The sequence below is a fragment of the Heptranchias perlo genome, chromosome 8 (assembly GCF_035084215.1).
Source record: "Heptranchias perlo isolate sHepPer1 chromosome 8, sHepPer1.hap1, whole genome shotgun sequence".
Taxonomy (NCBI): domain Eukaryota; kingdom Metazoa; phylum Chordata; class Chondrichthyes; order Hexanchiformes; family Hexanchidae; genus Heptranchias; species Heptranchias perlo.
Genome location: NC_090332.1, coordinates 75,487,548 through 75,514,202, shown reverse-complemented (window position 1 = coordinate 75,514,202; position 26,655 = coordinate 75,487,548). Strand labels below are relative to the sequence as shown.

General features: G+C 44.8%; 1 protein-coding gene across 4 annotated transcripts in view; it reads right to left on the bottom strand.

The window, feature by feature from the left end:
• LOC137324719 (pleckstrin homology domain-containing family G member 1) overlaps nt 1-26,655 on the bottom strand; it is a 185,836-nt gene that overhangs the window by 36,374 nt on the left and 122,807 nt on the right. For all 4 annotated transcript variants that reach the window (XM_067989351.1, XM_067989350.1, XM_067989353.1 and 1 more), the window contains 2 exons: nt 25,196-25,746; nt 8,641-8,741 (listed from right to left, as the gene is read on the bottom strand). In XM_067989351.1, coding sequence (XP_067845452.1) covers nt 8,641-8,741; nt 25,196-25,746 — 652 coding nt within the window. The remainder of the gene's footprint in view (nt 1-8,640; nt 8,742-25,195; nt 25,747-26,655) is intronic.

The window sequence follows — 26,655 nt, the reverse complement described above, 5'->3', positions numbered from 1 at the left end:
GTCCACTCACTTAATCTATCATTGTCCCTTTGCAACTTTCTGCTCCCATCTACACTACACACTGTGCCATCTAACAGTGCTGTCAGCAAACTTATATACGGTTCCTTCATCTAAATCATTTACAAATATAGTGAAAAGCTGAGGCCCCACACATATCCCTGGGGGACACCACTAGTCACAAACTGCCAATTGGAGTCCATACCCATTATCCCTACATTATCTCTCTGAAAGCTTGTTCCCCACCCCCCCCCCCCCCCAGTACTCTGGGAGCCAGAATTTCTGGCTGAGGTGTTGACATTGTTACACATATTTTCACAGACCATAGAAAACTTTATTGAAAGGTTTGGTGGGAGTGCAACAGTAAACAGACACTGAAAGAGACCAGTGTGCAGCCATCATAATAGCACAGCTGCAAGTGAATTTGTTTTCCCAAGTTGTGCACAATTCCAGTTGATTATAACACACTGGTTTACGTAGGCAGTATCAGGTGCTGCTCAGTCTGTAATTTAATGTCCCTATGATTTTCCACTTCCCACATGTCTCGACACGTTCAAGTACACGAAATGCTTTATATTTAAGTGTCAGCTTTGCCTCAGTGGTCGCACTCTCACCTGAGTCAAAGGGTTGTGGGTTCAAGCCCCACTCGAGACTTGAGCACACAATCCAGGCTGACACTCCCAGTGCAGTACTGAGGGAGTGCTGCACTGTCTGAGGTTCCGTCTTTCGGATGACACATTAAACAAAGAGAGACCCCCGTCTGCCCTCAGATGGCTGTAAAAGATCCCAAGGCACTATTCGAAGAGGAGCAGTGAGTTTTCCCCAGCTAACATTTATCCCTCAACCAACATCATTAAAACAGGTTATTTGCTCAAAATCTCATTACTGTTTGTGGGACCTTGCTGTGTCCAAATTGGCTGCCACTTTATCTACATTATATTAGTGACTACACTTTAAAAAAGCAATTAATTGGCTAGAAAGCGTTTTGGCACATCCTGAGGTTGTGAAAGGCGCCGTATAAATGCAAGGCCTTTCCTTTCATGCTCTCGTAAACACCAGACATCTGTGCAGAATAAAGAGCTTGGAGGAGATGAGACATTGTGAAAATAAATGAAAAAAATCTGAAAGGCATTTCAAATTTGATCTGTGAAACTAGATGTTTCTTATTTCCATTAAACCTTGGAAAGAGTTGATTGATCCAAGAATGAGCGGAAAATACAACAGCTCACATTCCACACAACTCCTCATGTCACTGAGCAGCAGAAAGGGAAATGGGGAGTTAGGAGGGGCAAGAGAGTCAAGGAGAAGGGTGATTAGAAGGCTCTTGAAGACAAAAAGGGAGGTGAAAAGGCAGAGATAGAGTCATGGAACTTAACAGTTTAGGAGGAGGCTATTTGCCCCATTCAGCTTATGCTGGCTCTCTTTTTTTTTATTCGTTCATGGGATGTGGGCATCGCTGGCGAGGCCGGCATTTATTGCCCACCCCTAATTGCCCTAGAGAATGTGGTGGTGAGCCGCCTTCTTGAACCGCTGCAGTCCGTGTGGTGAAGGTTCTCCCACAGTGCTGTTAGGAAGGGAGTTCCAGGATTTTGACCCAGCGACGATATATTTCCAAGTCGGGATGGTGTGAGACTTGGAGGGGAACGTGCAAGTGATGTTGTTCCCATGTGCCTGCTGCCCTTGTCCTTCTAGGTGGTAGAGGTAGCAGGTTTGGGAGGTGCTGTCGAAGAAGCCTTGGCAAGTTACTGCAGTACATCCTGTGGATGGTACACACTGCAGCCACAGTGCACCGGTGAAGGGAGTGAATGTTTAGGGTGGTGGATGGGGTGCCAATCAAGCGGGCTGCTTTGTCCTGGATGGTGTCGAGCTTCTTGAGTGTTGTTGGAGCTGCACTCATCCAGGTAAGAGGACAGTATTTCATCACACTCCTGACTTGTGCCTTGTAGATGGTGGAAAGGCTTTGGGGAGTTAGGAGATGAGTCACTCATCGCAGAATACCCAGCCTCTGACCTGCTCTCGTAGCCACAGTATTTATATGGCTGGTCCAGTGAAGTTTCCGGTCAATGATGACCCCCAGGATGTTGATGGGGGATTCGGCGATGGTAATGCCATTGAATATCAAGGGGAGGTGGTTAGACTCTCTCTTGTTGGAGATGGTCATTGCCTGGCACTTATCTGGAGCAAATGTTACTTGCCACTTATGAGCCCAAGCCTGGATGTTGTCCAGGTCTTGCTGCATGCGGGCACGGACTGTTTCATTATTTGAGGGGTTGCGAATGGAACTGAACACTGTGCAATCATCAGCGAACATTCCCATTTCTGACCTTATGATGGAGGGAAGGTCATTGATGAAGCAGCTGAAGATGGTTGGGCCTAGGACACTGCCCTGAGGAACTCCTGCAGCAATGCCCTGGGGCTGAGATGATTGGCCTCCAACAACCACTACCATCTTCCTTTGTGCTAGGTATGACTCCAGCCACTGGAGAGTTTTCCCCCTGATTCCCATTAACTTCAATTTTACTAGGGCTCCTTGGTGCCACGCTCGGTCAAATGCTGCCTTGATGTCAAGGGCAGTCACTCTCACCTCACCTCTGGAATTCAGCTCTTTTGTCCATGTTTGGATCAAGGCTGTAATGAGGTCTGGAGCCAAGTGGTCCTGGCGGAACCCAAACTGAGCATCGGTGAGCAGGTTATTGGTGAGTAAGTGCCGCTTGATAGCACTGTCGACGACACCTTCCATCACTTTGCTGATGGAGAGTAGACTGATGGGGCGGTAATTGGCCAGATTGGATTTGTCCTGCTTTTTGTGGACAGGACGTACCTGGGCAATTTTTCACATTGTCGGGTAGATGCCAGTGTTGTAGCTGTACTGGAACAGCTTGACTAGAGGCGCAGTTAGTTCATGAGCACAAGTCTTCAGCACTACAGCTGGGATGTTGTCGGGGCCCATAGCCTTTGCTGTATCCAGTGCACTCAGCCGTTTCTCGATATCACGTGGAGTGAATCGAATTGGCCGAAGACTGGCTACTGTGATGGTGGGGATATCGGGAGGAGGCCGAGATGGATCATCCACTCGGCACTTCTGCCTGAAGATGGTTGCAAACGCTTTAGCCTTGTCTTTTGCACTCACGTGCTGGACTCCGCCATCATTGAGGATGGGGATGTTTGCAGAGCCTCCTCCTCCCGTTAGTTGTTTAATTGTCCACCACCATTGACGACTGGATGTGGCAGGACTGCAGAGCTTTGATCTGATCCGTTGGTTGTGGAATCGCTTCGCTCTGTCTATATCACGTTACTTCCACTGTTTAGCACGCATGTAGTCCTGAGTTGTAGCTTCACCAGGTTGGCACCTCATTTTTAGGTACGCCTGGTGCTGCTCCTGGCATGCTCTTCTACACTCCTCATTGAACTAGGGTTGATCTCCTAGCTTGTTGGTAATGATAGAGTGAGGAATATGCCGGGCCATGAGGTTACAGATTGTGCTGGAATACAATTCTGCTGCTGCTGATGGCCCACAGCGCCTCATGGATGCCCAGTTTTGAGCTGCTAGATTTGTTCTGAATCTCTGAAAAGGGTATTTACTTAGTCATGTTCCCCAACACCTTTTAAAATTTTTCTTTCAAATATTTATCCAAGGTCCTTCTAAAAAAAACTACTGCAGGTTCAGCTTCCACCTCTGCTTCCTGTATTCCATCTTACAGAATCACACAGCACAGAAGGAGGCCATACAGCCAATCATGTCTGTGCTGGCTCTTAGAAAGAGCTATCCAATTAGTACCACTCCCCCACTCTCTCCCCATAGCACTACAAATTTTCCTTTTCAAGTATATTAGGTTCCCTGCTTTTTGTGGTATATGTTAATGATTTGGATTTAAATGTAGGGGGCATGATTAAGAAGTTTGCAGATAATACAAAAATTGGCCGTGTGGTTGATAGTGAGGAGGAAAGCTGTAGACAGCAGGAAGATATCAATGGACTGGTCAGGCGGGCAGAAAAGTGGCAAATGGAATTCAATCCAGAGAAGTGTGAAGTAATGCATTTGGGGAGGTCAAACAAGGCAAGGGAATACACAATAAATGGGAGGATACTGAGAGGTGTAGAGGCAGTAAGGGACTTGAGTGCATGTCCACAGATCCCTGAAGGTAGCAGGACCGGTGGATAAGGTGGTTAAAAAGGCATACAGGATACTTTCCTTTATTAGCCGAGGCATAAAATATAAGAGCAGGGAGGTTATGCTGGAACTCTATAAAACATTGGTTAGGCCACAGCTTGAGTACTGCGTACAGTTCTGGTCACCATATTACAGGAAAGATGTGATTGCATTAGAGGGGGTACAGTGGAGATTTAAGAGGATGTTTCCAGGACTGGAGAATTTTAGCTATGAGGAAAGATTGGATAGGCTGGGGTTGTTTTCTTTGGAACAGAGGAGGCTGAGGGGAGATTTAATTGAGGTGTACAGAATTATGAGGGGCTTAGATAGAGTGGACAGGAAGGACCTATTTCCCTTAGCAGAGAGGTCAATAACCAGGAGGCATAGATTTAAAGTAATTGGTTAGAAGGATTAGAGGGGAGCAGAGGAAAAAATTTTCACCCAGAGGGTGGTGGGGGTCTGCAGCTCACTACCTGAATGAGTGGTAGAGGCAGAAACCCTTGTTATATTTAAAAAATTACTTGGATATGCATTTGAAGTGCCGTAACCCACAAGGCTATGGACCAAGTGCTGGAAAGTGGGATTAGGCTGGGGTAGCTCTTTTTCAACCAAATGGCCTCCTTCTGGGTCGTAAATTTTTCTATGTTTCTATATATCCCATTCCCTTTTGTATATGACTATTGACTCAGCTTCCACCACCCTTTCAGGCAGTGCATTCCAGATCATTAAATGCAAGCTCTCGGTGAGTTGTACAGAGGTCCTGAAAAGCGTAAATGCCAATGAAGTACTTTTGAAGCGTAGTCACCGTTGTAATGTAGGAAATGCGGCAGCCAATTTGTGCGCAGCAAGGTCCCACAAACAGCAATGAGGTAAATGACCAGATAATGATTACCGATGTTGGTTGAGGGATAAATATTGGCCAGGACACCAGGGAGAACTCCCCTACTCTTTAAAATAGGATGCAAGGACATTGCACTGAGATGGCAGATGGGCCCTCGGTTTAACATCTCATCGAAAGGCAACACCTCTGATAGGGCAGCACCTCCTCAGTGCTGCACTGGGAATGTCAGCCTAGATTATGTGCTCAAGTTTCTGGAGTGGGACTTGGACCCACGACCTTCTGACTCAAGAGGCGAGTGCTACTAACTGAGCCACAACTAACGCCAAATGGAAGGTGGAACTGGGAGCGGCAGCTGATAGAAGTCATCAAGCCCCAAGATGTAGATTAGGGTTTCAATGGCAGAGGTGGTTGACCTTCCAGGTAGAAGAGCGATCTTGGGATGGATCGGATATGGGGAAGGAAGCTGATCTCAGTGTCCATCAGGGCACCCACAGTCTGAGACCAGCTGGGTGGCTGATGGACTGGAGGTCAGAGGGGTGCAGGCGTTTATGGGAATGATTTACGTTTGTGCATATTATGGACTGGTTCCATCCACTTTGGCAGACAGCAGCTCAGTGGTGCACTGTAGAGCTGAAGTGAGACAACATCCATACCAAAGGACTACCAATCGCCATGTATTTATGGCATAGATTGTTGAGTGTTAATTAACTAGGCAAAAAACAGCCAGTATGCTCTGTTGGTTTCCTTGCTGTAACCATAGAAAGGTTACAGCACAGAAGGTGGCCATTCGGCCCATCAAATCTGCGCCGACTCTATGCAAGAGCAATCCAGCGAGTCCCACTCCCCCACCCTAACCCCGTAGCCCTGCAAATTTTTAAAAAACTTTCAAATACTTATCCAGTTCCCTTTTGAAGGCCATGATTGAATCTGCCTCCACCATCCCCTCAGGCAGTGCATTCCAGATCCTAACCACTCACTGTATAAAAAAAGTTTTTCCTCATGTCACCTTTGGTTCTTTTGCCAATCACCTTAAATCTATGTCCTCTGGTTCTTGACCCTTCCGCCAATGGGAACAGTAACAATGGTAACAATGTGCAGTGAGAATCCAGACTCTCCCACAAACATAACAGATAAACAACAGTAAAGGAAATGCATAACCCGATAGCAAAGCAACTAACCAGAGCCACTGTTTACAACATCCAGCACTGACTTCATGGAAAGAAAAGCCAAGGATAATAACATGGCTTTTAACCCATTTGAGCTCATCGCTCTAGTATCCCAACACTCCCATCTTCGCTTCTAACTGCATTTGGAATGTCCCTGAGATCTTTGGCCAGATTATTCCAGGTCATATACACTTTAGGAAGGATACCATGGCCTTGGAGAGGGTGCAGAGGAGATTTACTAGAATGGAACCAGGGACGAGTAACTTTAGTTATGCGGAGAGACTGGAATTGTTCGCCTTAGAGCAGAGAAGGTTAAGAGAAGATTTGATAGAGGCGTTCAAAATTATGAAAAGGTTTTGATAGAGTAGATAAGGAGAAACGGTTTCCACTGGCAGGGAGGTTGGTAACCAGAGGACATAGATTTAAGATAATTGGCAAAAGAACCAGAGGGGAGATAAGGAGTTTTTAAAAAAAATACAGTAAGTTATGATCTGGAATGCATTGCCTGAAAAGGGTGGTGGAAGCAGATTCAATAGTAACTTTCAAAGGGAACTGGGTATTTACTTGAAAAACACTTGCAGTGCTATGGGGAAAGAGCAGGGGGGACGTGGAACTAATTGGATCGCTCTTTCAAAGAGTCAACACAGTCATGATGGGCTGAATGGCCTACTTCTGTGATGTATGATTCTATGATTTTAAGATCGCCCTTTAGCCACAGTCTTTCTAAACTGTGGAGCTTAAACTTCTCATTTATCTCCGTGCACTTTACATTTGCGATCAGTCTTGTTTCTCTTCTTTGGACCTTTCCGTTTTGCGTTACTGTGACCAAAGCAGAGCAGAGTACTCTGGCGCCGTCCGACTGGGAAGCCTTAGGACGCCCTCCATAGACTTGTACTCAACACTCCAAGTTATACATATCCCAGCATTCCATTAACTTTTGCCGTCATTCCACCACGTGGTTTATGACATCACGGGTGGGGAGGGGGGGGGGGGGAGGCAGGGAGAATTTTAGCTCCCTCTGCCCGACGGAAACGGGTTGGAACGGGAATTAAAATCCAAGCGGTGGACTCACTGCTGTTATCCTGCCCTGTGGCCATTTTAACAACGCTACTTTCTAGGGGACCACTGACTGTCCCTATTTCTAACCTCCTACAGCCCGACAACCGTCTGAGATCTTTGCATTCCTCCAATTCTGGCCTCTTGTGCATCCCCGATTTCCTTGGCCCCACCATTGGCAGCCATGCAGTCAGCTGCCTAGGACACAAGCTCTGGAATTCAGTCAATAAACCTCTCCATCTCGCTGCCTTGTTCGCCTCCTTTAAGACGCTCCTTAAAACCTACCTCTTTGATCAAGCTTTTGGTCATCTGCCCTAATATCTCCTATGTGGCTCAGTCTCAAATTTTTTCTGATAACGCTCCCGTGAAGCACCTTGGGACATTTTACTACGTTAAAGGCGCTATTTAAATGCAAGTTGTGGTTGGCTCTGGCAGGACCCTCATGAATAAATGCAAATCGGGGGCCTAACATCATCTTGAAGCAGTTTTATCTGCCGTGTTCGCTCAACTCAGTAAAACGTGACACCCAGCGAACTGTTAAACTCATCTGTGCGGGATCCGGTGAAACAGGTGCGCTCGCTAATGCGGACCCCACTAAAAGCTTGGGCAGCTGCCGTCCTGGGGGTTCCCTCTCTCAAACTCCTCCCTTGACCCCCAACCTTGGACCGCCCGACCCTTGCAGGCCGCAGGTTGGATTGCTGCCTCTGGACGCCAGGGTGGGCATCTGGCCTGTAGAATGCTAATGAGGCCTGGCCGTTACCACGGACCGGGCCTCTGGGCTCAGTTTTCCTCCTGGGTGCTAAAATTCCGCCCCCAAATGTCGAGTCCGTTGTTACTTGCATGTCCCTTTCTAGGGTCTCCCTGAGCTCAATCAATTCTATTCATCACACGATTGGTCCAAAGGGGGGAAAAAATGTCACAAACATGCCAACAAGGTGGGGGGAGGGGGGGCGGTGGGTGAAGATACATTTCATACAACAACTTGCATTTATGTAGTACCTTTAACATAGTAAAATGTCCCAAGGCACTTCGCAGGAGGGTAATTAGATTTGACAACGAGCCACATAAGGAGATATGAGGACAGGTGACGAAAAGCTTGGTGAAAAAGATAGGTTTTAAGGAGCGACTTAAAAGGAGGAGGTAGTGAGGCAGAGAGGCTTAGGAAGGGAATTCCAGAGCTTAGGCCCTAGGCAGCTGAAGGCACGGCTGCCAGTGGTAGAGCGATTAAAATCAGGAATGCACAAGAGACACTCCCAAAGTCAGTACTGCCTTAAACGTGACTCATTGGCATTGATCCAACACATCAAATCACACTCGTTTGGGACAGGGAAAGTAGAAAGAGAGCCGTTTGGATTACCTGTGTCTTTAAACTGGATTTGCACTTGACCTGCAGGAGCCTTGCTGGGTTTGTTAAATCAGGGTCTGCTCACCTGTTGAAGTGATAGATGTCCCTAATGTTCCCAAACAGGGCCAAGCGTTCGTCTGTCCCCAGGGGGAGTCTTGATTGGTCAGTGATGCAGTCAAGATAGTCCTAAGAACACAAGAGGACTGAATTATAATACAGGTCACAAGACAAAGGCAAGGCCACCACTGAGCCCCATCCTTCTAATGCCTTCTGCTCACCCACCTTCCATCATCTCTTTCCCCTAACCCAACATCAACAAACTCCTTGAATTATTCCAGAGTGTTTGCTTCCCCTTCCCCAATTCCAATCATCAATCACTGTGTGACTAAGTCCTTCCTGATATCAGTCCTGAACTTATAGTATTACATTGAATGTACAGCACAGAAACAGGCCATTTGGCCCAACAGGTCCACACCAGCCTCCACCCACCTTACTTCATCTAAACATTTCAGCATATCTTTTCCTTTCGCCCTCATATACTTAGCTAGCAGCCCCTTAAATGCATCTATGCTATTTGTCTCAACCACTCCATTTGGTAGTGAGTTCCACATTCTAACCACTCTCCAAGTAAAGATGTTTTGCCCGAATTCCTTACTGGATTTATTAGTGACTATCTTATATTTATGGCCCCAGGTTTTGGACTCCCCCACAAGGAAACATTTTCTCCATGTCTACCCCATCAAACCCCTTCACATAATTTTAAAGGCCTCTATCAGGTCACACCTCAGTCTTCTCTTTTCTAGAGAAAAGAGCCCCAGCCATTCAGTCTTTCTTGATAGGTATACCTCTCAGTTCCGATATCATCCTTGTGAATCTTTTTTGCACCCTCTTCAGTGCCTCTATATCCTTTTTGTAATATGGAGACCAGAACTGTTCACAGTACTCCAAGTGTGGTCTAACTAAGATGCGATACCTTTGGCCACTTTCTACCTATGCCTTCTTGTACTGCACCATGGTCTTAACGTTGCAGTGTCCAGGGTGAACCTTTCCTATTCCCCTAGCTGGTAGACCTCTATAAAAAGGTGCCCAATCATTCGTCTCCTTTCAAAGCTGAAGAATCTGAGTTTTAACAGCCTTTCGTAGGGACTCAATCCTCCGATGCCAAGGATCAGCCTCATGGCCTTTCTGCAACCTTTCTAGTGACTGTTGCCTTCCTCACTCCACAGTGACCAGGACCTGCTGTAAAATGCAGGCAGCTGTGCAAAAACCCAAAGTAAATCCACAGCGCAGTGATCCAGGTGCAATCACAGGAGAGCACTAACTGGCTGCCGCGTTTCCTACATTACAACAGTGACCACACTTCAAAAAGTACTTCATTGGCTGTAAAACACTTTGGGATGTCTTGAGGTTGTCAAAGGCGCTATAGAAATCCAAGTTCTTTCTTTCTACTCTACTAATTTGGTAATTATAGCTCAGCGGTCTGTTCACTTGAGATTGCCCCCTTGCAATGATTGGTGTAGGGTTTACAATTCCTCCCGCATCTCTTCCAGCATTTCCTCTACATCCTGCACACAGCGTTGCCCAGTTTTACTACCAATGTACAAGACTTTGCATTTATCAGTATTAAGTTTCATTTATCATAGATGTGCACACTTACAAATTTTGTCTAGATTCTTCTATGGTTTCTTGGCTTCCTCTTCCTAAGGGGAGCAAGTGCTGACCCCTGAGGCACCTCAATTAATATAGATCATCATTTTAACCTTGATCAGAGATGCTCATTTGAAACATAATTTTCGCTAAAAGACTGCCTGGTGATTATAAGCACCAGCACATGATGGGAACCAGCAGAGTGTGTCGCCATTGATTCCATATTGCGTTAGACAAATACACACAGTTTTCCATGGAATTTTATTTTATAACAGCTGCCGTTTGATTTTCGAGGAGCAAAAATTTCATGGGTCTTTTCCAGTGTCTCGAGTTGAGAGTCTGCTTTGGATTCAATCTCACTGCAGAGATCAGCAGTACACATCGCAGGAGCCCTGGAATGGTCTCTCAAAATGAACTCAGAATTCAAGTGTTCATGCGTGTCCACATCAAGACTGTGGGGCTCTACATTTTAAGAACATTTGCTCCTCTCCTGAAAGCACCAAACAGCCCTGATCTACAACTCCACAAGTGCTGGCAGCCTTTGGTACCTCACCAAGTCCAGCCGGGAGCCTAGACAGTGAGCACTATTTGACTGTGGGGGGCACAACAGTCACCTTTGATCCCATCCTTGCCTGAAGCCCGCACACTTCCTACTAGATGTCAAATCAGTAGAAACTCTGGTCGATTCCCCCTCTCCTTACCCCAGGGGTGGTGTAGTATCCCCAACCGATGTGCCAGCCAACTCAGTCCAAGCCTCAAATCTTCCTAGTGTGCATGAGTCAGTACCGTGCAAGTTGGTGCGATTATCCAATAAGCTATCACAGCAAGATAGATAGACAGGCTTGTATTTATGTTGCGCCTTTCATGACCTCAGGACATTCCAAAGCACCTTACTGCCAATGAAGTACTTTTGAAGTGTAGTTACTGTTGTGATGTAGGAAATGCAGTAAGCAATTTGCGCACAGCTAGATCCCACAAACCGCAAATGAAATAAATGACCAGATCATCTGTTTTAGTGACATTGGTTGAGGGATAAATATTGGCCAGGACATCGGGGAGAGCTCCCATGCTCTTCTTCGAAAAGTCCACCCGAGGGGGCAGACAGGGCCTCGGTTTAACGTCTCATCTGAAAGACAGCACCTCCCACAGTGCAGCATTCCCTCTATACCACACTGGGAGCGTCAGCCTAGATTTGTGCTCAAGTCCCTGAAGCGGGGCTTGGACCCACAACCCTCTGACTTAGAGATAAGAGTGCTACCACTGAGCTACAGCTGACACCACAAACAGCACAACATGGCCACGTGATGTCCATTTGAAAGCCATCCATCACCATGGTTACATCACCCAGCATTATTAATCTTGGAAAAGGGAACCAGACGCAGATCTGAGCAGCAGCAGGCACTTGGTGAGGCTTTTCTCAGTCTCCGTGTTTCATGCCAAAGTATGTTTAACATCTGGATGGCCTCTCATTACTAGCCCATAGTCTCATGTAAAGTGCACATAATTCAGGGGTTAAGATGCCAGTGACTGTGTAATGAAAACATTGGATTCAATCTTTCAATGCTGCCAAAACAAAGGCATGTACCAGTCAAACCTTCCAATTGACATTCATCCCAGGCAAGAAGCCAAATGTAAATCAGTACAACAGTCTGTATTGTATGATTATCTTACCAGATTAGAACATTCTCTGCTGCCGGTATCCTAACTCGCACCAAGTCCCGTTCACCCATCACCCTCGTGCTCTCTGATCTACACTGGCTCCTGGTTTGGCAACACCTCGATTTTAAAATTCTCATCCTTGTTTTCAAATCCCTCCGTGGCCTCGCCACTCCCTACCTCTAACCTCCTCCAGCCTTCAAGATCTCTGCGCCCCTCCAAATCTGGCCTCTTGCGCATTCCTGATCTCCTTCACCCCGCCATTGGCGGCCGTGCCTTCAGCTGCCTAGGCCCCTTTAAGACGCTCCTTAAAACTTACCTCTGATCAGGGTCATTGATCCTAATATCTCATGTGACTATCAAATGTTGTCTGATAACGCTCCTGTGAAGCATTTTGCTACGTTAAAAAGGTGCTATATAAATGCAAGTTGTTCTTCCATACTGAACTATTCCGCTTCCTCCTATGTGCAATGGAATCTATTTTCTCTTACGGAGTAGAAACCCACTTGACCAAATGCTTTCAGTGTCCTACAAAAGCGTTGCTATGTTCCTTGTGACAAGTGAAGCTGAAAACCAAACCAGCAGTGCTTCGTCCTGCCAATAGTGTTTGTCTTCCTCATTTATGGCTGCGTTTCCAAAAAGGAACGCAACGACAGTGACGCATCCTTCGTCTGTTCTTTGCGGCGGGCCCTACATTTCACTCACGGGTGCAAGACGGCGGATTTTCCTCCACTTTCCCACCTGACATTGGGTGGGACGGCAGAAGTAAAGGAGGTGACATTTGCCAGGACACCAAGGAGAACTCTCTTGCTCTTCTTCGAATAGTGCTGTGGGATCTTTCACGTCCACCAGAGAGGGTGGACGGGGCCTCAGTTTAACATCTCATCAGAAAGACGCACCTCTGATCAGTGCAGCACTCCCTCAGTACTGCACTGGAGTGTCAGCCTGGATTGTGTGCTCAAGCCTCTGGAGTGGGGCTTGAACCCATGACCTTCTGACTCAGAGACCAGAGTGCAACAACAGCTGACACAAGGGAAGTGAATAAATATTTGAAAAAGGAAACATTTGAAAGGGAATGTGTCTATGTGGAGAGCTCTTTCAGAGAGCTGGTATAAACATGGTGGCCTCCTTCCATGCTGTAAAATTCTATTATTCTGCTCAGAGGCTGCCACTGAGCTAAAGCTGACACTTTAGCACTGGGATAGCTTTAGGAGCAACATACATCAAAATATGTTCACTTGTTCAAAGTTCCAGTTCACTGATGTGACAGCTCTGACATTTCAATACACAGGATTGTCCATGTATTAGAAAGTATCAAAGCCTTTACTACAATAGTAGCAGATAGGATGATGTTAAATTGACCCAATATGTGAGGTTAATGTGATGGATATCCTTGTGCGAGAACTGTGACAGGTAAACCATGCATGGCCCATTCTATATAACGAACGTACTGTGTGTTCTACAAATATCAAACAAGCTCCAGCAACCATGAGCTACTGAGCTGAACGATAAAAGAACAACATCGTCAGCTAATGCCCGAAGCAGATAAGGGTACAAGCGCACACTTGGTCAGTTTGTAACCAGAGAGGAAATAGTTTCCTCGCTGATCCGAACACTGCAGACAATACTTTACTATCTGCTTACATTGGATAAAAACCAGGATCCACTCTGTACAGCCTGTGCTTTGTGATATCAGCAACAGTTGCTGTTGTGTGGCCCACACATGCCACTTCCTGAGATCCATCAGGCAAACGGGGAAGTTATTTTCTGAAATGTGTCAGATCGTCCAAGAAATTAAAGAATTTGCATTTATATAGTGCCTTTCATGACCACAAAATGTTCCAAAGTGCTTCACAGCCAATTAAATACTTTTTGAAGTGTAGTCACTGTTATAATGTAGGAAACACTAATTTGCACACAAGATCCTCCAAACAGCAACGTGAAAATGATCAGATCATCAGATGTTTTAGTGATGTTGGTTGAGGGATAAATATTGGCCAGGACACCAGGGAGGACTCTCCTGCTCTTCTTCAAATAATGTCATGGGATCTTTTACATCTACCTGAGGGGGCAGACTGAGCCTCAGTTTAATGTTTCATCCGAAAGATGGCATCTCCAACAGTACAGCACTCCCTCAGTTCTGTACTGGAGTGTCAGCCTGGATTATGCGATCAAGTGTCTGAAATGGGACTTGAATCCATGACCTTGTGACTCAGGAGAGAGCGCTACCACTGAGCCAAGGCTAACATCTGGGCTTTACTCATGGAGGAACTGAATATAAAAGCAAGGAAGGATCGTTGAATTTATACAAGACATTGGGGAGGCCCCAGTTGGAATACTGCATGCCATCCCACAGCACTCCATTATAGGGAGGGTATTAAGAAGGGGACAATGAAGATTCATTAGAATGATACCAGGAATTGGGGCAGAGACAGTTAAGGGGATTTAATAGAGGTTTTCAAAATGATGAAAGGTTGTGCGAGGGTAAATAAGGAAAGATTGTTTCCATTGATAACAAAGGGGCACAGACTAAGGATTATCACCAGGACAATGAAGGGGGAAGTTAGAAGAAATGTTTTCACACAGAGGGTTATTAGAACAGGGAATGCATAACCACAAGTGGCTCTAACATATCATTCAAAGGAATTAGACAAGAATATAAATGGATATGAGGTAAAGGCAGGGGAATGGGATTAGAGTGGGCAGCTCTAGCTGAAGAGTGAGCACTGGTACAGGCATGTTGGGCCTTGCCTTAGTTATTGAGAACCTGCAGTGCTGGTCACTGCCTCAAGTGGTCTGAGTAGCTTACATTTGGGATTATGCCCACAACGCCCAATATTTAACCATACGATAGTGTAACCCAGGAGTGTAACACTAGGACCATCTTGTTATCTGAACTGGACGTTCATCTGTTTTGCATGTGATGTACCTTGCCATCCCCTCCATACAGCAAGACATTGTTTATCACTAGATGGAATTCTAACCACGTTTGCGAACAGCTTTGTGCTAAAAGACAACACAACTCAGGCCAGGCAAAGACGCTTGCAGAGTGTGGTCTGCTGGGAAGAAGCGAGGAGGAAGAGGCAATTCAAGGGCATTCTTTGCTCCAGTTGATTTCCACTTAGCTAGTGACAAAGCCAGCTGCATTTAGTCTGGGGTAAGATAGCTACAAACAGCATTTTGATGCTTTTCTGTAACATTTTGAACTTAACAAGGTTGCCAACTTTGACCAAATCCAACTTGGGGAATGAGGGAACGAGGGGGCAGGAAGGTAGGGACGTAACTATTTCAGATGCTTTCTCTGTCAACAATGGTTTTGTTAGAGTAAATAGGAAGAATCTGTTTCCACTGGCAGGAGGGTCAGTAACCATAGGGCACAGATTTAAGATAATTGGCAACAGAACCAGAGGGGAGACGAGGAGAATTTTTTTTTTTTTTTTATAAACTCAGCAAGTTATGATTATCTGGAATGCATTGCTTGAAAGGGTGGTGGAAGCAGATTCAATAGCTTTCAAAGGGGGATTGGATAAATACTTGAAGGGAAAAAAATTGCAGGGCAATGGGAAAAAAGCAGGGGAGTAGGATTAATTGAATGGCTCTTTCAGAAAGGCAGCACAGGCACGATGGGCCGAATGGCCTCCTTCTATGCTGTAAGATTCTATGATGGAAATTCATTAGAAACCTCCAATAAGAAAGTGCTTCTAGGTCATAAAACATCAAAGTGACAGAACAGATGTCTATCTATTCCAAACAAAAAGATTGTTGGCATCCAGGTAAGCCAATAGGAATTTGTGGACACCCAACTCAAAAGTAGACCGTCAAGTCCTAAACTGGACAGGATTCAACCTGCTTGCCAGTGACAATTCCTTTAATCTACGCTTCGGTTTTCAAGGATTCAAAAGGCACAATCGCTGCTTAGTGCTGTACATCAACACTTTCTTTTGGAAAAGAAACAGACCTTCAACATCAAAGTAATGCTGTCCAGACCCAGAGAAAGGAAACAGTTGAAAATCAGATTTAGAACATCAGGAATTATCCCGTGTGCTTCAACTTCATAATAATGAAAGGCAAAGGTCGTACCACTCAAATTCACTTGCAAATTTATGCAAAAATCAAAAAAGGAATAAAGTCCCACAGAAGTCGCTTACTACAGGATCTATTGAAAACTTGTTGGCTTTGATACAATGGGAAGAATCAGAATCCGAAAGCAATGCCCTTATTTTGATCCAATTTAAACAACAGTCAGCATAAATCCTCAAGTGCACATTTTTGAGTAATCAAAATAAAAAAATGGTGTTCATACCACTGCCAGAAACAAACTCAAACTGGCAGATGGCTCCAAGTTCACTTGGTCAACATTAAGGGTTGTATATTTACCACTCAAACATTGAAACAATTTGGACTCCCATCAGATTATAAGGCTCGCTCAATGCTCCAAGTCTCCCTGCCTCAGTTTTCTTTCTTATTTCTTTTTATTTTCTCCATTGCTGTTATTTTTCTGCAAGTCTGATCTTTGTCCGCCATCTCTTCATTTCCTGGACTGCCCTTCCTCCCTATTCCTCTTCTGCTTAAGCATTGCTCCAACTCATCCTTTCTCCATCAAGTTTCTCTTGTGTGGTGAAAGACTGAACCAAATGGAAACTCGATTTATGGTTGATTCTCTCAGAAATGGTTACTAAAGTTAACAGTTCCACTTCCCTCAGTGAGACTGGTGAGAATATGCAAGTTAGAATGCCTAGCAAGACGAGTCACAGCGACCTGGTAAAGGGTTACCCTGGGCCCCTGAAGTTAAATAATGCAGTCCTGTAACTAAGGGGGGCTTTCTGGGGGACTGTTTTGGAAGGGGCCCTAGATAGGATCCCACTGGGCAGTGAAGTCAGATTTGCTGATAGCTTGGGGCTGGTGGGCACTTGCAATGCAGCTAGAGGCATGGGCACTAGCTGGCTCTGTGCAAATCAAGTACCCTCCAGGGGAAGGCACAGTAATCCATGGCCCATGCAAATTTAGCCCCTAGGTTGTTAATGCACCACTGATCGTACAATGCTCCAAAACCATTTAGACTCCTGGTCAAGGACTTTGCCATAACATCTTAGAATCATACAGTGCAGGAGGAGGCCATTCAGCCCATCGTGCCAATGCCAGCTCTTTGAAAGAGCTATCCAATTAGTCCCACTTCCCTGCTCTTTCCCCATAGCTCTGCCAATTTTCCCCCCTTCAAATATTTATCAAATTCCCTTTTGGAAGTCATTATTGAGTCTGCTGCCACCACTCTTTCAGACAGTGCATTCCAGGTCATAACGCTGCATAAAATTTCTTGCCTCATGTCACCTGATTATTTTGCCAAATCTTGTCCTCTGGTTACCTACCCTTCTGTCACTGGAAACAATTTCTCCTTATGTACTCTATCAAAACCATTCATGATTTTGAACACTTCTATCAAATCTCTTCTTAACCTTCTCTGCTCTAAGGAGAACAACCCCAGCTTCTCCAAGTCTCTCAAGTCCCTCATCCCTGGTACCATTCTAGTAAATCTCCTCTGCACCCTAAGGCCTTGATATCCTTTCTAATCTGTGGTGCCCAGAATTGGCCCCAAACTCCAGCTGGGGCCGAACCAGGTTTATTATAACTTCCTTGCTTATGTACTCTTATGCCTCTATTTATAAAGCCACAGATCCCGTATGCATTTTTAACAGCCTTCTCAACTTGTCCTGCCACCTTCAAAGACTTGTGTACGTACACCCCTAGGTCTCTGTTCCTGCACCCCCTTTAAAATTGTACCATTTAGTTTATATTGCCTCTCCTCATTCTTCCTACCAAAATGAATCACTTCACACTTCTCTGGATTAAATTTCATCTGCCATGTGTCTGCCCATTTCACCAGTCCGTCGATGTCCTCTTGGAGTCTGTTACTATCCTCCCCGCTGTTTACAACATTTGAGTTTTGTGTCATCTGCAAAGTTTGAAATTATGCCCTGTATACCCAAGTCCAGGTCATTAATATAAATCAAAAAGGGCAGTGGTCCCAACACCAACCCCTGGGGAACACCACTGCACACTTCCCTCCAGTCTGAAAAACCACCCTTCACCATGACTTTCGGCTTTCTATCCCATAGCCAATTATGTATCCATGCAGCCACTGCCTCGTCAATCTCAGGGGCTGCAATTTTGCTAACAAGTCTATTATGTGGCGCTTTATCAAATGCCTATTGAAAGTCCATATACACATCAACTTTCTCCGTTACTTCATCAAAGAACTCAATCAAGTTAGTCAAACACAATTTGCCTTTTAACAAATCCGTGCTGGCTTTCATTTATTGATCCATATTTTTCCAAGTGCCTATCAATTTTGTCCTGGACTATTGTCTCAAAGTTTCCCCACCACCGATGTTCGGCTGACCGGCCTGGAGTTACCGGGTTTATCCATCTCCCTTTTTTGAACAAGGATATAATATTTGCAACCCTCCATTTCTCTGGCACCAATCCCACGTCTAAAGGAGGATTGTGGAAATTGCAGAGGCTCTGGCCACCTGTACTTCCCTCAGCAACCGTCCCATCTGGACTGGGTGACTTTTAAACATTGCAATTATAAAGGCACTTTTAACATAGTAAAATATCCCAAAGTGCTTCACAGGAGCATGATCAAACAAATTTTGACACCGACCCACAGGGAGATAATTGGACAGGTGACCGAAAGCTTGGTGAAAGAGGTAGGTTTTAAAGGAGCGTCTTAAAAAAGGGGGAGGGAGAGAGTTAGCAAAGCCAAAAGGTTTAGGGACGGAATTCCAGAACTTGGGGCCTAGGTAGCTGAAGGCCCGGCCGCCAATGATGGAGTGATGAAAATTGGGGATGCGCAAGAGACCAGAATTGGAGGAGCATAGAGATCTCTGCGGGTTGTAGGGCTGGAGAAGGTTAGATAGGGAGGGGCGAGGCCATGGAGGGATATAAATGCTAGACTTTATTATATGGGGCCATTTTCAAACCTTCTGGCTGGGAACCATTTTGGATCATGTACTAGGAGTTAGTAACTAGAGGATAGAAATTTAAGATCACCACCAAAAGAATGGAGGGGGATTAGGAAAATTTACAAAAATGGAGAGGGCTGCTAAGACATGGAATGTCCTACCAGAAACAGCAAGGAAACAGAATCCATTTACACCTTTCAGAAAGAAAGAAAAGACTTGCATTTATCTAGTGTCTTCCATGACCTCAGGACGTCCCAAACGCTTTACACCCAATGAAGTACCTATTGGAAGTGTAGTCACTGTCGTAATGTAGGAAATGCCAATTTGCGCACAGCAAGCTCCCACAAATAATTATGCGATAATGACCAGATAATCAGTTTTTTTCGTAATGTTGGGTTCAGAGATAAATATTGGCCAGGAGACTGGGGAGAACTCCTCTACTCATACGAACATACAAATTAAGAGGAGTTGGCCATTCGGCCCCTCAAGCCTGCTCTGCCATTTGATAAAATCATGGCTGATCTGATCTGATTGCGACCTCAACCCTACTTTCCCGTCTATCTACTATAACCTTTGACTCCCTTGTTAATCAGGAATCGATCTAACTCAGCCTTAAAAATATTCAATGACCCTGCCTCCACCGCCCTCTGGGGAAGGGAATTCCACAGTCTCACGACCCTCAGAGAAAATTTCTCCTTATCTCCGTCTTAAATGGGAGACCCCTTATTTTTAAACTGTGGCCCCTAGTTCTGGTCTCTCCCACAAGGGGAAACATCCCCTCGGCATTTACCCCTTCTAGTCCCCTCAGGATCTTATATGTTTCAATAAGATCACCTCTCATTCTTCTAAACTCCAGTGTATACAGGCCCAACTTGTCCAACCTTTCCTCATAAGATAACCCCCTCATCCCAGGAATCAGTCGCGTGAACCTTCTCTGAACCACCTCTAAAGCAACTATGTCCTTTCTTAAATAAGGAGACCAAAACTGCATACAGTATTCTAGATGTGGTCTCACCAATGCCCTGTACAACTGTAGCAAAACATCTCTACTTTTATATTCCATTCCCCTTGTAATAAATGTCAACATTACATTTGCCTTCCTAATCACTTGCTGTACCTGCATACTAACTTTTTGTGATTCATGTACTAGGACACCCAGATCCCTCTGAACCTCAGAATTCTGCAATCTCTCTCCATTTAAATAATATACTGCATTTCTATTCCTCTTGCCAATGTGGAGAAGTTCACATTTTCCCACATTATACTCCATCGGCCAAATTTTTGCCCAATCACTTAAACTATCCATATCCCTTTACAGACTCCTTATGTTCTCTTCACAGCTTGCTTTCCTATCTACCTTTGTCATCAGCAAATTTAGCAACCATACATTTGGTCCCTTCATCCAAGTCTGATATAGATTGTAAATAGTTGAGGCCCCAGCACTGATCCCTGTGGCACTCCACTCGTTACATCTTGCCAACCTGAAAATGACCCATTTATGCCTACTGTTTCATGCTAATATGTTACCCCCTACACCATGAGCTCTTATTTTGTGTAGTAGCCTTTGATGTGGCACCTTGTCAAAAGCCTTCTGGAAATCCAAGTACACTACATCCACGGGATCCCCTTTATCCACGTTGCTGGTTACTTCCTCAAATTAGTCAAACACGATTTCCCTTTCACAAAGCTGTGTTGACTCTGCCTGATTGCATTGAGATTTTTTTTTTTTAACGTGCCCTGCTATAATCATCTTAATAATAGATTCTAGCATTTTCCCTATGACAGATGTTAAGCTAACTGACCTGTAGTTTCCTGCTTTCCTACTCAGCTTTTGAAATAGTGTCATGGGAACTTTGTCACCCACCTGAAAGAGCAGGAGGTGCCTCGGTTTAGCGTTTCATCTGAAAGACGGCACCTCCCATAGTGCAGCACTCCCTCAGTACTGCACTGGAGTATCAGCCTGGAATTTATGCTCAAGTCTCTGGAATGGGGCTTGAACCCACAACCTTCTGACTGAGAGGCATGAATACTACCACGGCTGACAAGAGAAGTGAATAAATATTTGAAAAGGAAACAGTTGAGAGGCAATGGAACTACTTAATGTCGTGAGTTTTTTTTCCAAAGAGCCAGTACAAACGTGATGGCCTCCTTCTGTGCTGTAAAATTTTATCATTCCGCTTGTGTACATTTGACGTAGCCTACAATTCAAATTAAGTCAATCCACAAGATAATTGCTCTGATACAACACATGGTACCAATCAGTACACAACTAACTGGATCGTTAAAAATGCAGAGGGTCTACCAAAAGTAAGTGTTCTTCCATTGTCCATAAAGGTTAATAGCTTGAGGAGAAAGGAAGCTCAGTCAGCCCATTGTCCTGCACAGCTTGCTGTGCTCTACCCCAGCTATCAAAGAGACAGATGCAAGGAGGCTTCCAGCCCAATGAAGGGCTCTTCGAAAGGTCACCACCTGTTGCACTGACCCCAAACAAAACTTTATCCAAACAGTTGCCCATGCTACTCTTGCTAATTGGAGGCACCACAGGGAACCCGAGGAAAACAATCGTAATGTTCTTGGACTATATAAAAAGATTTGTAGACTGTAAAACCAATCGAAGAGGACCTAGATTCCCATGCTTTCAACTACCTCCCACTGAATACCAGTATCTGTAACCATCCCTATACCTTTTGGGGTGGGGGTGGGAAAGAAAGAGAGCGAGAGCACAAACAATAATATAAAAAAATTAAATGGAAGGGAGGGAGCATTGCAAGCCTCATCATCAGGATAGTAGGTTTTTCCCCATTAAAAGGTTCGGAAAATAATTTGCTCCAGTAGATCTCCTATTTAAGACTAGCATACATGCCAACCTACAAAACAGACAGTACACACTGCACCACGGTGTGCCAGTGGGAGAGGGAGTGGATATTTACTCTTCATCTTCACAATGCAATTGTAAATTCACTCAGGTACCTTGTGAATAGTGTCCTTGAATAGAATGGAAGTGCGAATCGGGGTATCTAGAGCTGGTATGGTGAGAGACATTCTAATCAGATACAACACGTCCACTATTACCATGGGGTGGGGGAGAGCAAAGAGTTTGGGACAGGACATTAGAAGTTATAAGAAGCACATGATAGTCACTGAATTCGAAAACACATTGCATGGTTTGTACAGCATAGAGTCCTCAATTATTTAGTAAATGTACAAAAGAACATTTCAGCATATTGCAAACACATGTTTCTTCAGCTCAAAAATCTCATGATTTTGGTCTGTGATCTATTCAAAGCTAAAATAGAACCTGTGCGATAAATTAGAGGCTTTTGATTTTTTTTTTATTAACCAATTGCACCAAGAGAATCAAACTAGTGATAATACTTTAGAACTCACCCTGCAGGGTTACCTATGGCCAATGATAAGGCAGTCACAAGGGACTTAATTACACCAGGTCATGACATGGTTACCAATAGTAATGCAACAGGATGGCTTTATTCCAATTAGTTTGTGTATTTTTTGTTTTAGGGAGTCTCCTGCATTGCATACATGAAGGGAATCACTGCACTTCATTCTTTTGCCCAATGAGTTGGCCTAAAAGGTCAGCCTTGGCTCAGTTGGTAGTACTCGAACCTCTCAAGTCAGAAGATCGTGGGTTCAAGTCTCACTCCAGAGACTTGAGCACATAATCTAGGCTGACACTCTGGTGCAGTACTGAGGGAATGCTACACTGTTGGAAGCATCGTCTTTCGGATGAGACATTTAAACCAAGGCCCAGTCTGCCTATTCAGGTTGACGTAAACATCCCATAACACTATTTCGAAGAACAGGGGCGCTTTTTCAGTGTCCTGACCAACATTTAAACCTCAAGATTGCTTTATCAATTTACATGCAGGGCAGTCTCAAATACACAGGAAGAGGCACTTGCAGTACAAACTCGCAATGATATTGATCTCCCAGTCAAAACATTGAAATGGAGCATGCTGTGAGGAGTTATTTCAATTCCAAGATTGTGAGTGGAGAGATTAGAAAAGCTGGGAACATTCTCTGCTCCAAGGAGAAAAATAAGAGATTTAAAGAGGTGTTCAAAATTATGAGGGGTTTTGATAGAGTAGATAGAGAGAAACTTTCCAATGGCAGGAGGGTCAGTAACCAAAGGACACAGATTTAAGATAATTGGCAAAAGAACCAGGGGGAAGATGAGAAATTTTTTTTATGCAGCAAGTTATGATCTGGAATGCACTGCCTGAAAGGGTGGTGGAAGCAGATTCAATAGTAACTTTCAAAAGGGAATTGGATAAATACTTATAGAAACTAGGAGCAGGAGTAGGCCATTCAATATGATCATGGCTCATCCTCTAACTCATACCATATTCCCGCTCTCTTCCCATACCCCTTGGCGCCTTTTGTGTCTAGAAATCTATCTAGCTCCTTCTCAAATATATTCAGTGATTTGGCCTCCACAGCCTTCTGTGGTAGAGAATTCCACAGGTTCACCACCCTCTGAGTGAAAAAATTTCTTATCTACCCCATACCCTGAGACTGTGACCCCTCGAGCTGGACCCCCCCCCCAGCCAGGGGAAACATCCTCCCTGCATCCAGTCTGTCTAGCCCGGTCAGAATTTTGTATGTTTCAATGAGATCCCCTCTCATTCTTCTAAACTCTAGAGAATACAGGCCTAGTCAACCCAATCTCTCCGCATATGATAGTCCTGCCATCCCAGGAATCAGTCTGATGAACCTTCACTGCACGCCCTCTATGGCAAGTATATCCTTTCTTAGGTAAGGAGACCAAAACTGCACACAATACTCCAGGTGTGGTCTCACCAAGGCCATGTACAACTGCAGGAAGACATCCTTGCTCCTCTACTCAAATCTCCTTGCAATATTTGAAAGTGAAAAATCTGCAGGGCTATGGGGAAAGAGCAAGGGAATTGGATAGCCTTTTCAAAGAACCGGTGCAAGCATGATGGGCTGAATGGCCTCCTTCTGTGCTGTAAGATTCTATGATCACCAACCTTCAAAGACAATCCTTAAAGACACATTAAATGGCAACATTTTCTCTCCCCCTCCAGCTCCTTTTGTTTGTTATGGAGAACAGTCAGTAAACACCCTTTAAAGGCTCCCCTCAATGTACACTCAATATATGTTGTCTTTCAGCATGACTGGCATGAGCTAATAGACCAAAAATAATTCCAGTTCGCTTTCTGACAATGGATGAGTTCCACCTTTAGCCAGGGGACATTCCAAACTGCATGGACAAAAAGGAACACTGGAAAGAAAAAAGGGATTAGCACGAGGAATCGAGTGATTTCCAAGATCTGTCAATGACATTTCAGGTAACACATGATGCAGGACAGATAACTGCCTCGATCACTCACATCTGAGAAGCAAAACACTGCTGAGTCAGCCCTGGTCGTCTTGGAACAGTTTGGATGAGCAATAGAGCATCTGATCAGATGCAGCTTTGCAGCATTTTTGTCGACCCCATTATTTACCGGTCAGATATTTTAAGTGTGATGTCATGGACATGATGTACAGAGATCCTATACAGTTGTATAATTAATACAGGATATGGATTTTAGTGTGTTTTTAGATCAGTACACTCGATTTCCAGGAGAATACGAACAGCAGTGGGCCATGCAGCCCCACGAGCCTGTTTCGCCATTCAATTAGCTCATGGCTGATCTGTATCTTAATCCCATCTACCTATCTAGGTTCCCTATCTCTTATCTAACAAAAATCCATCCATCTCAGCTTTGCATTTTTCAATTGACCTAGCCTCAACAGCTTTTCAGAGAATATTCCAAATTTCCACTACCCTTTGCGTGAAGAAGTGCTTCCTGACATCACCCTTGAGCAGCCTTGCTCTAATTTCAAAGTTATGCCCCTTTGTTTTGGACTCCTCTACTAGAGGAAATCGGGTAGATAGAGAGAAACTAATCAGATCACCCTTTAATCTTCTATATTCAAAGGAATACAAGTCTAGTCTATGCAACCTGTCATCATTTATTCCCTTTGTAAATTTGCGCTGCACCCCTTCCTGAGGTGCGGTGCCCAGAACTGAACGCAGTACTCCAGATGCAGTCTAACCAGAGACTTATATAACTAACATAACTTCCACTACTTTGTATTCCAGCCCAATATTCCATTAGTCTTCTTAATGATTTTTTGTACCTGAATTGGGCTCACACAATGCAACAAGACAGAGTATTGAATGAACAGGGGCTGAAATTGATGATGACAATGACGCTGATAACACATGTCAGATGAGAAGGGCATATAACAGACAAGCTTGTAACAATAGCCGACTGCAATCAGCCCAGGATGACCCTGAAATCAGCATAACAAGATTGCTACATTGATCCAATGTATAAGTAATACCTTCACAATGCTCTTCAGGTCTTGGACATAGGTCCGCTCAGTCTCCAGGATTTCCTGCACTACTCTGTCCACATAAAGCAGCTTGGGGCTTGCAGATGCTGCCCCTGGTGACGTGGCATGATTCTTGTGGGACCCTCTGGAGTCGACTCTCTTGATCCCACCGACCGCGGGCCTCTTCTCAGCCACCTCTCCAGAATGTGCACACCCCAGTTTACTCCTTCCACGCTGTTCCACGTTGGACAACTGCCTCGTCGGAATCAACTCCAGCCTGATGGCCCCAGCCTCCTTCTCCTGGCCGGCGAGGCCTAAGTGGCTGTTGGAGACCAGGGTCATCCCGCTGCTAAAGGAGCAGTGGCTATCCCTGGAGGAGGCCGAGGAGGAGGTAGAACTGTAGCTGACTGGGCGGTCGCGGTCCGATGAATCCATGCTCCTCATTCCACCGTATTGTCCATTATCTCTGTGCAGGAAGCCAACGGGAGTAGTCAAGGTTGCCCTATGGGAGGGAGTCTCTCGAACAGGTGGTAGGACATCTGGGAGCACATGGTACTCGTCTGCAAGATGAAAGCAAAGAAATGAAAGACCATGCACTTTGGGGAGTAATTAGACAAGTGAACTCTAATTGTTCAGACATTTTTTAAGGCAAATTTCGTACAATTTAATCTTACAGTTTGAAACAAGTACTTAAGGGTCACAAATAGATTGGCTAGCAATTTATACTTGATGCTAGACCATACACTTGAGATCAGCTCTGCGACTCTCTCCATACCCCCGTCCTAATACAACTAGGCTTTATTTGTGACATATGGCCAGTGTATTTTTAAGATAATTGGCAGAAGACCCAGAGGGGAGAAGAGGAGAATTTTTTTTTTTTTTTCAAATGCAGCAAATTGTTATGATCTGGAATGCACTGCCTGAAAGGGTGCTTAAAGCAGATGCGCTAGTGACTTTCAAATACCAATTGGATAAATACTTAAAAAAGGAAAAATTTGCAGGGCTATGGGGAAAGAGCAGGGGGAGTGGGACTAATTGGATAGCCCTTTCAAAGAGATGGCACAGGCACAATGGGCCGAATGGCCTCCTTCCGTGCTGTATCATTTTATGATTCTACACTTGGGATCAGCCTTGCGGCTCTCTCTGTACCCATTCGAAAACAACTATGTTTTTCTGCGGCATGGGGATAGTGTGAGCTGGCCAGTGCATGAAACAATCTTAGCATAAACTCTGGGGACTTCTCTTGTATATTCCAGCATTCTAGAAGGATTTTTAAAAAAAAAGAACTTTTGCCCCTGCTCTCAAAGACTTTGACTTCTTGCTCGAGTACGGTTGTCCTCAGCACTTTACCCCAGTCCCGGTCTCTGAGCAAAAAGGTTTCTCCTGAATTCCCTATTGGATTTCTTAGTGACTATCTTATATTTATGACCTCTAGTTCTGGTCGCTCCCACATGTGGAAACATCTTCTC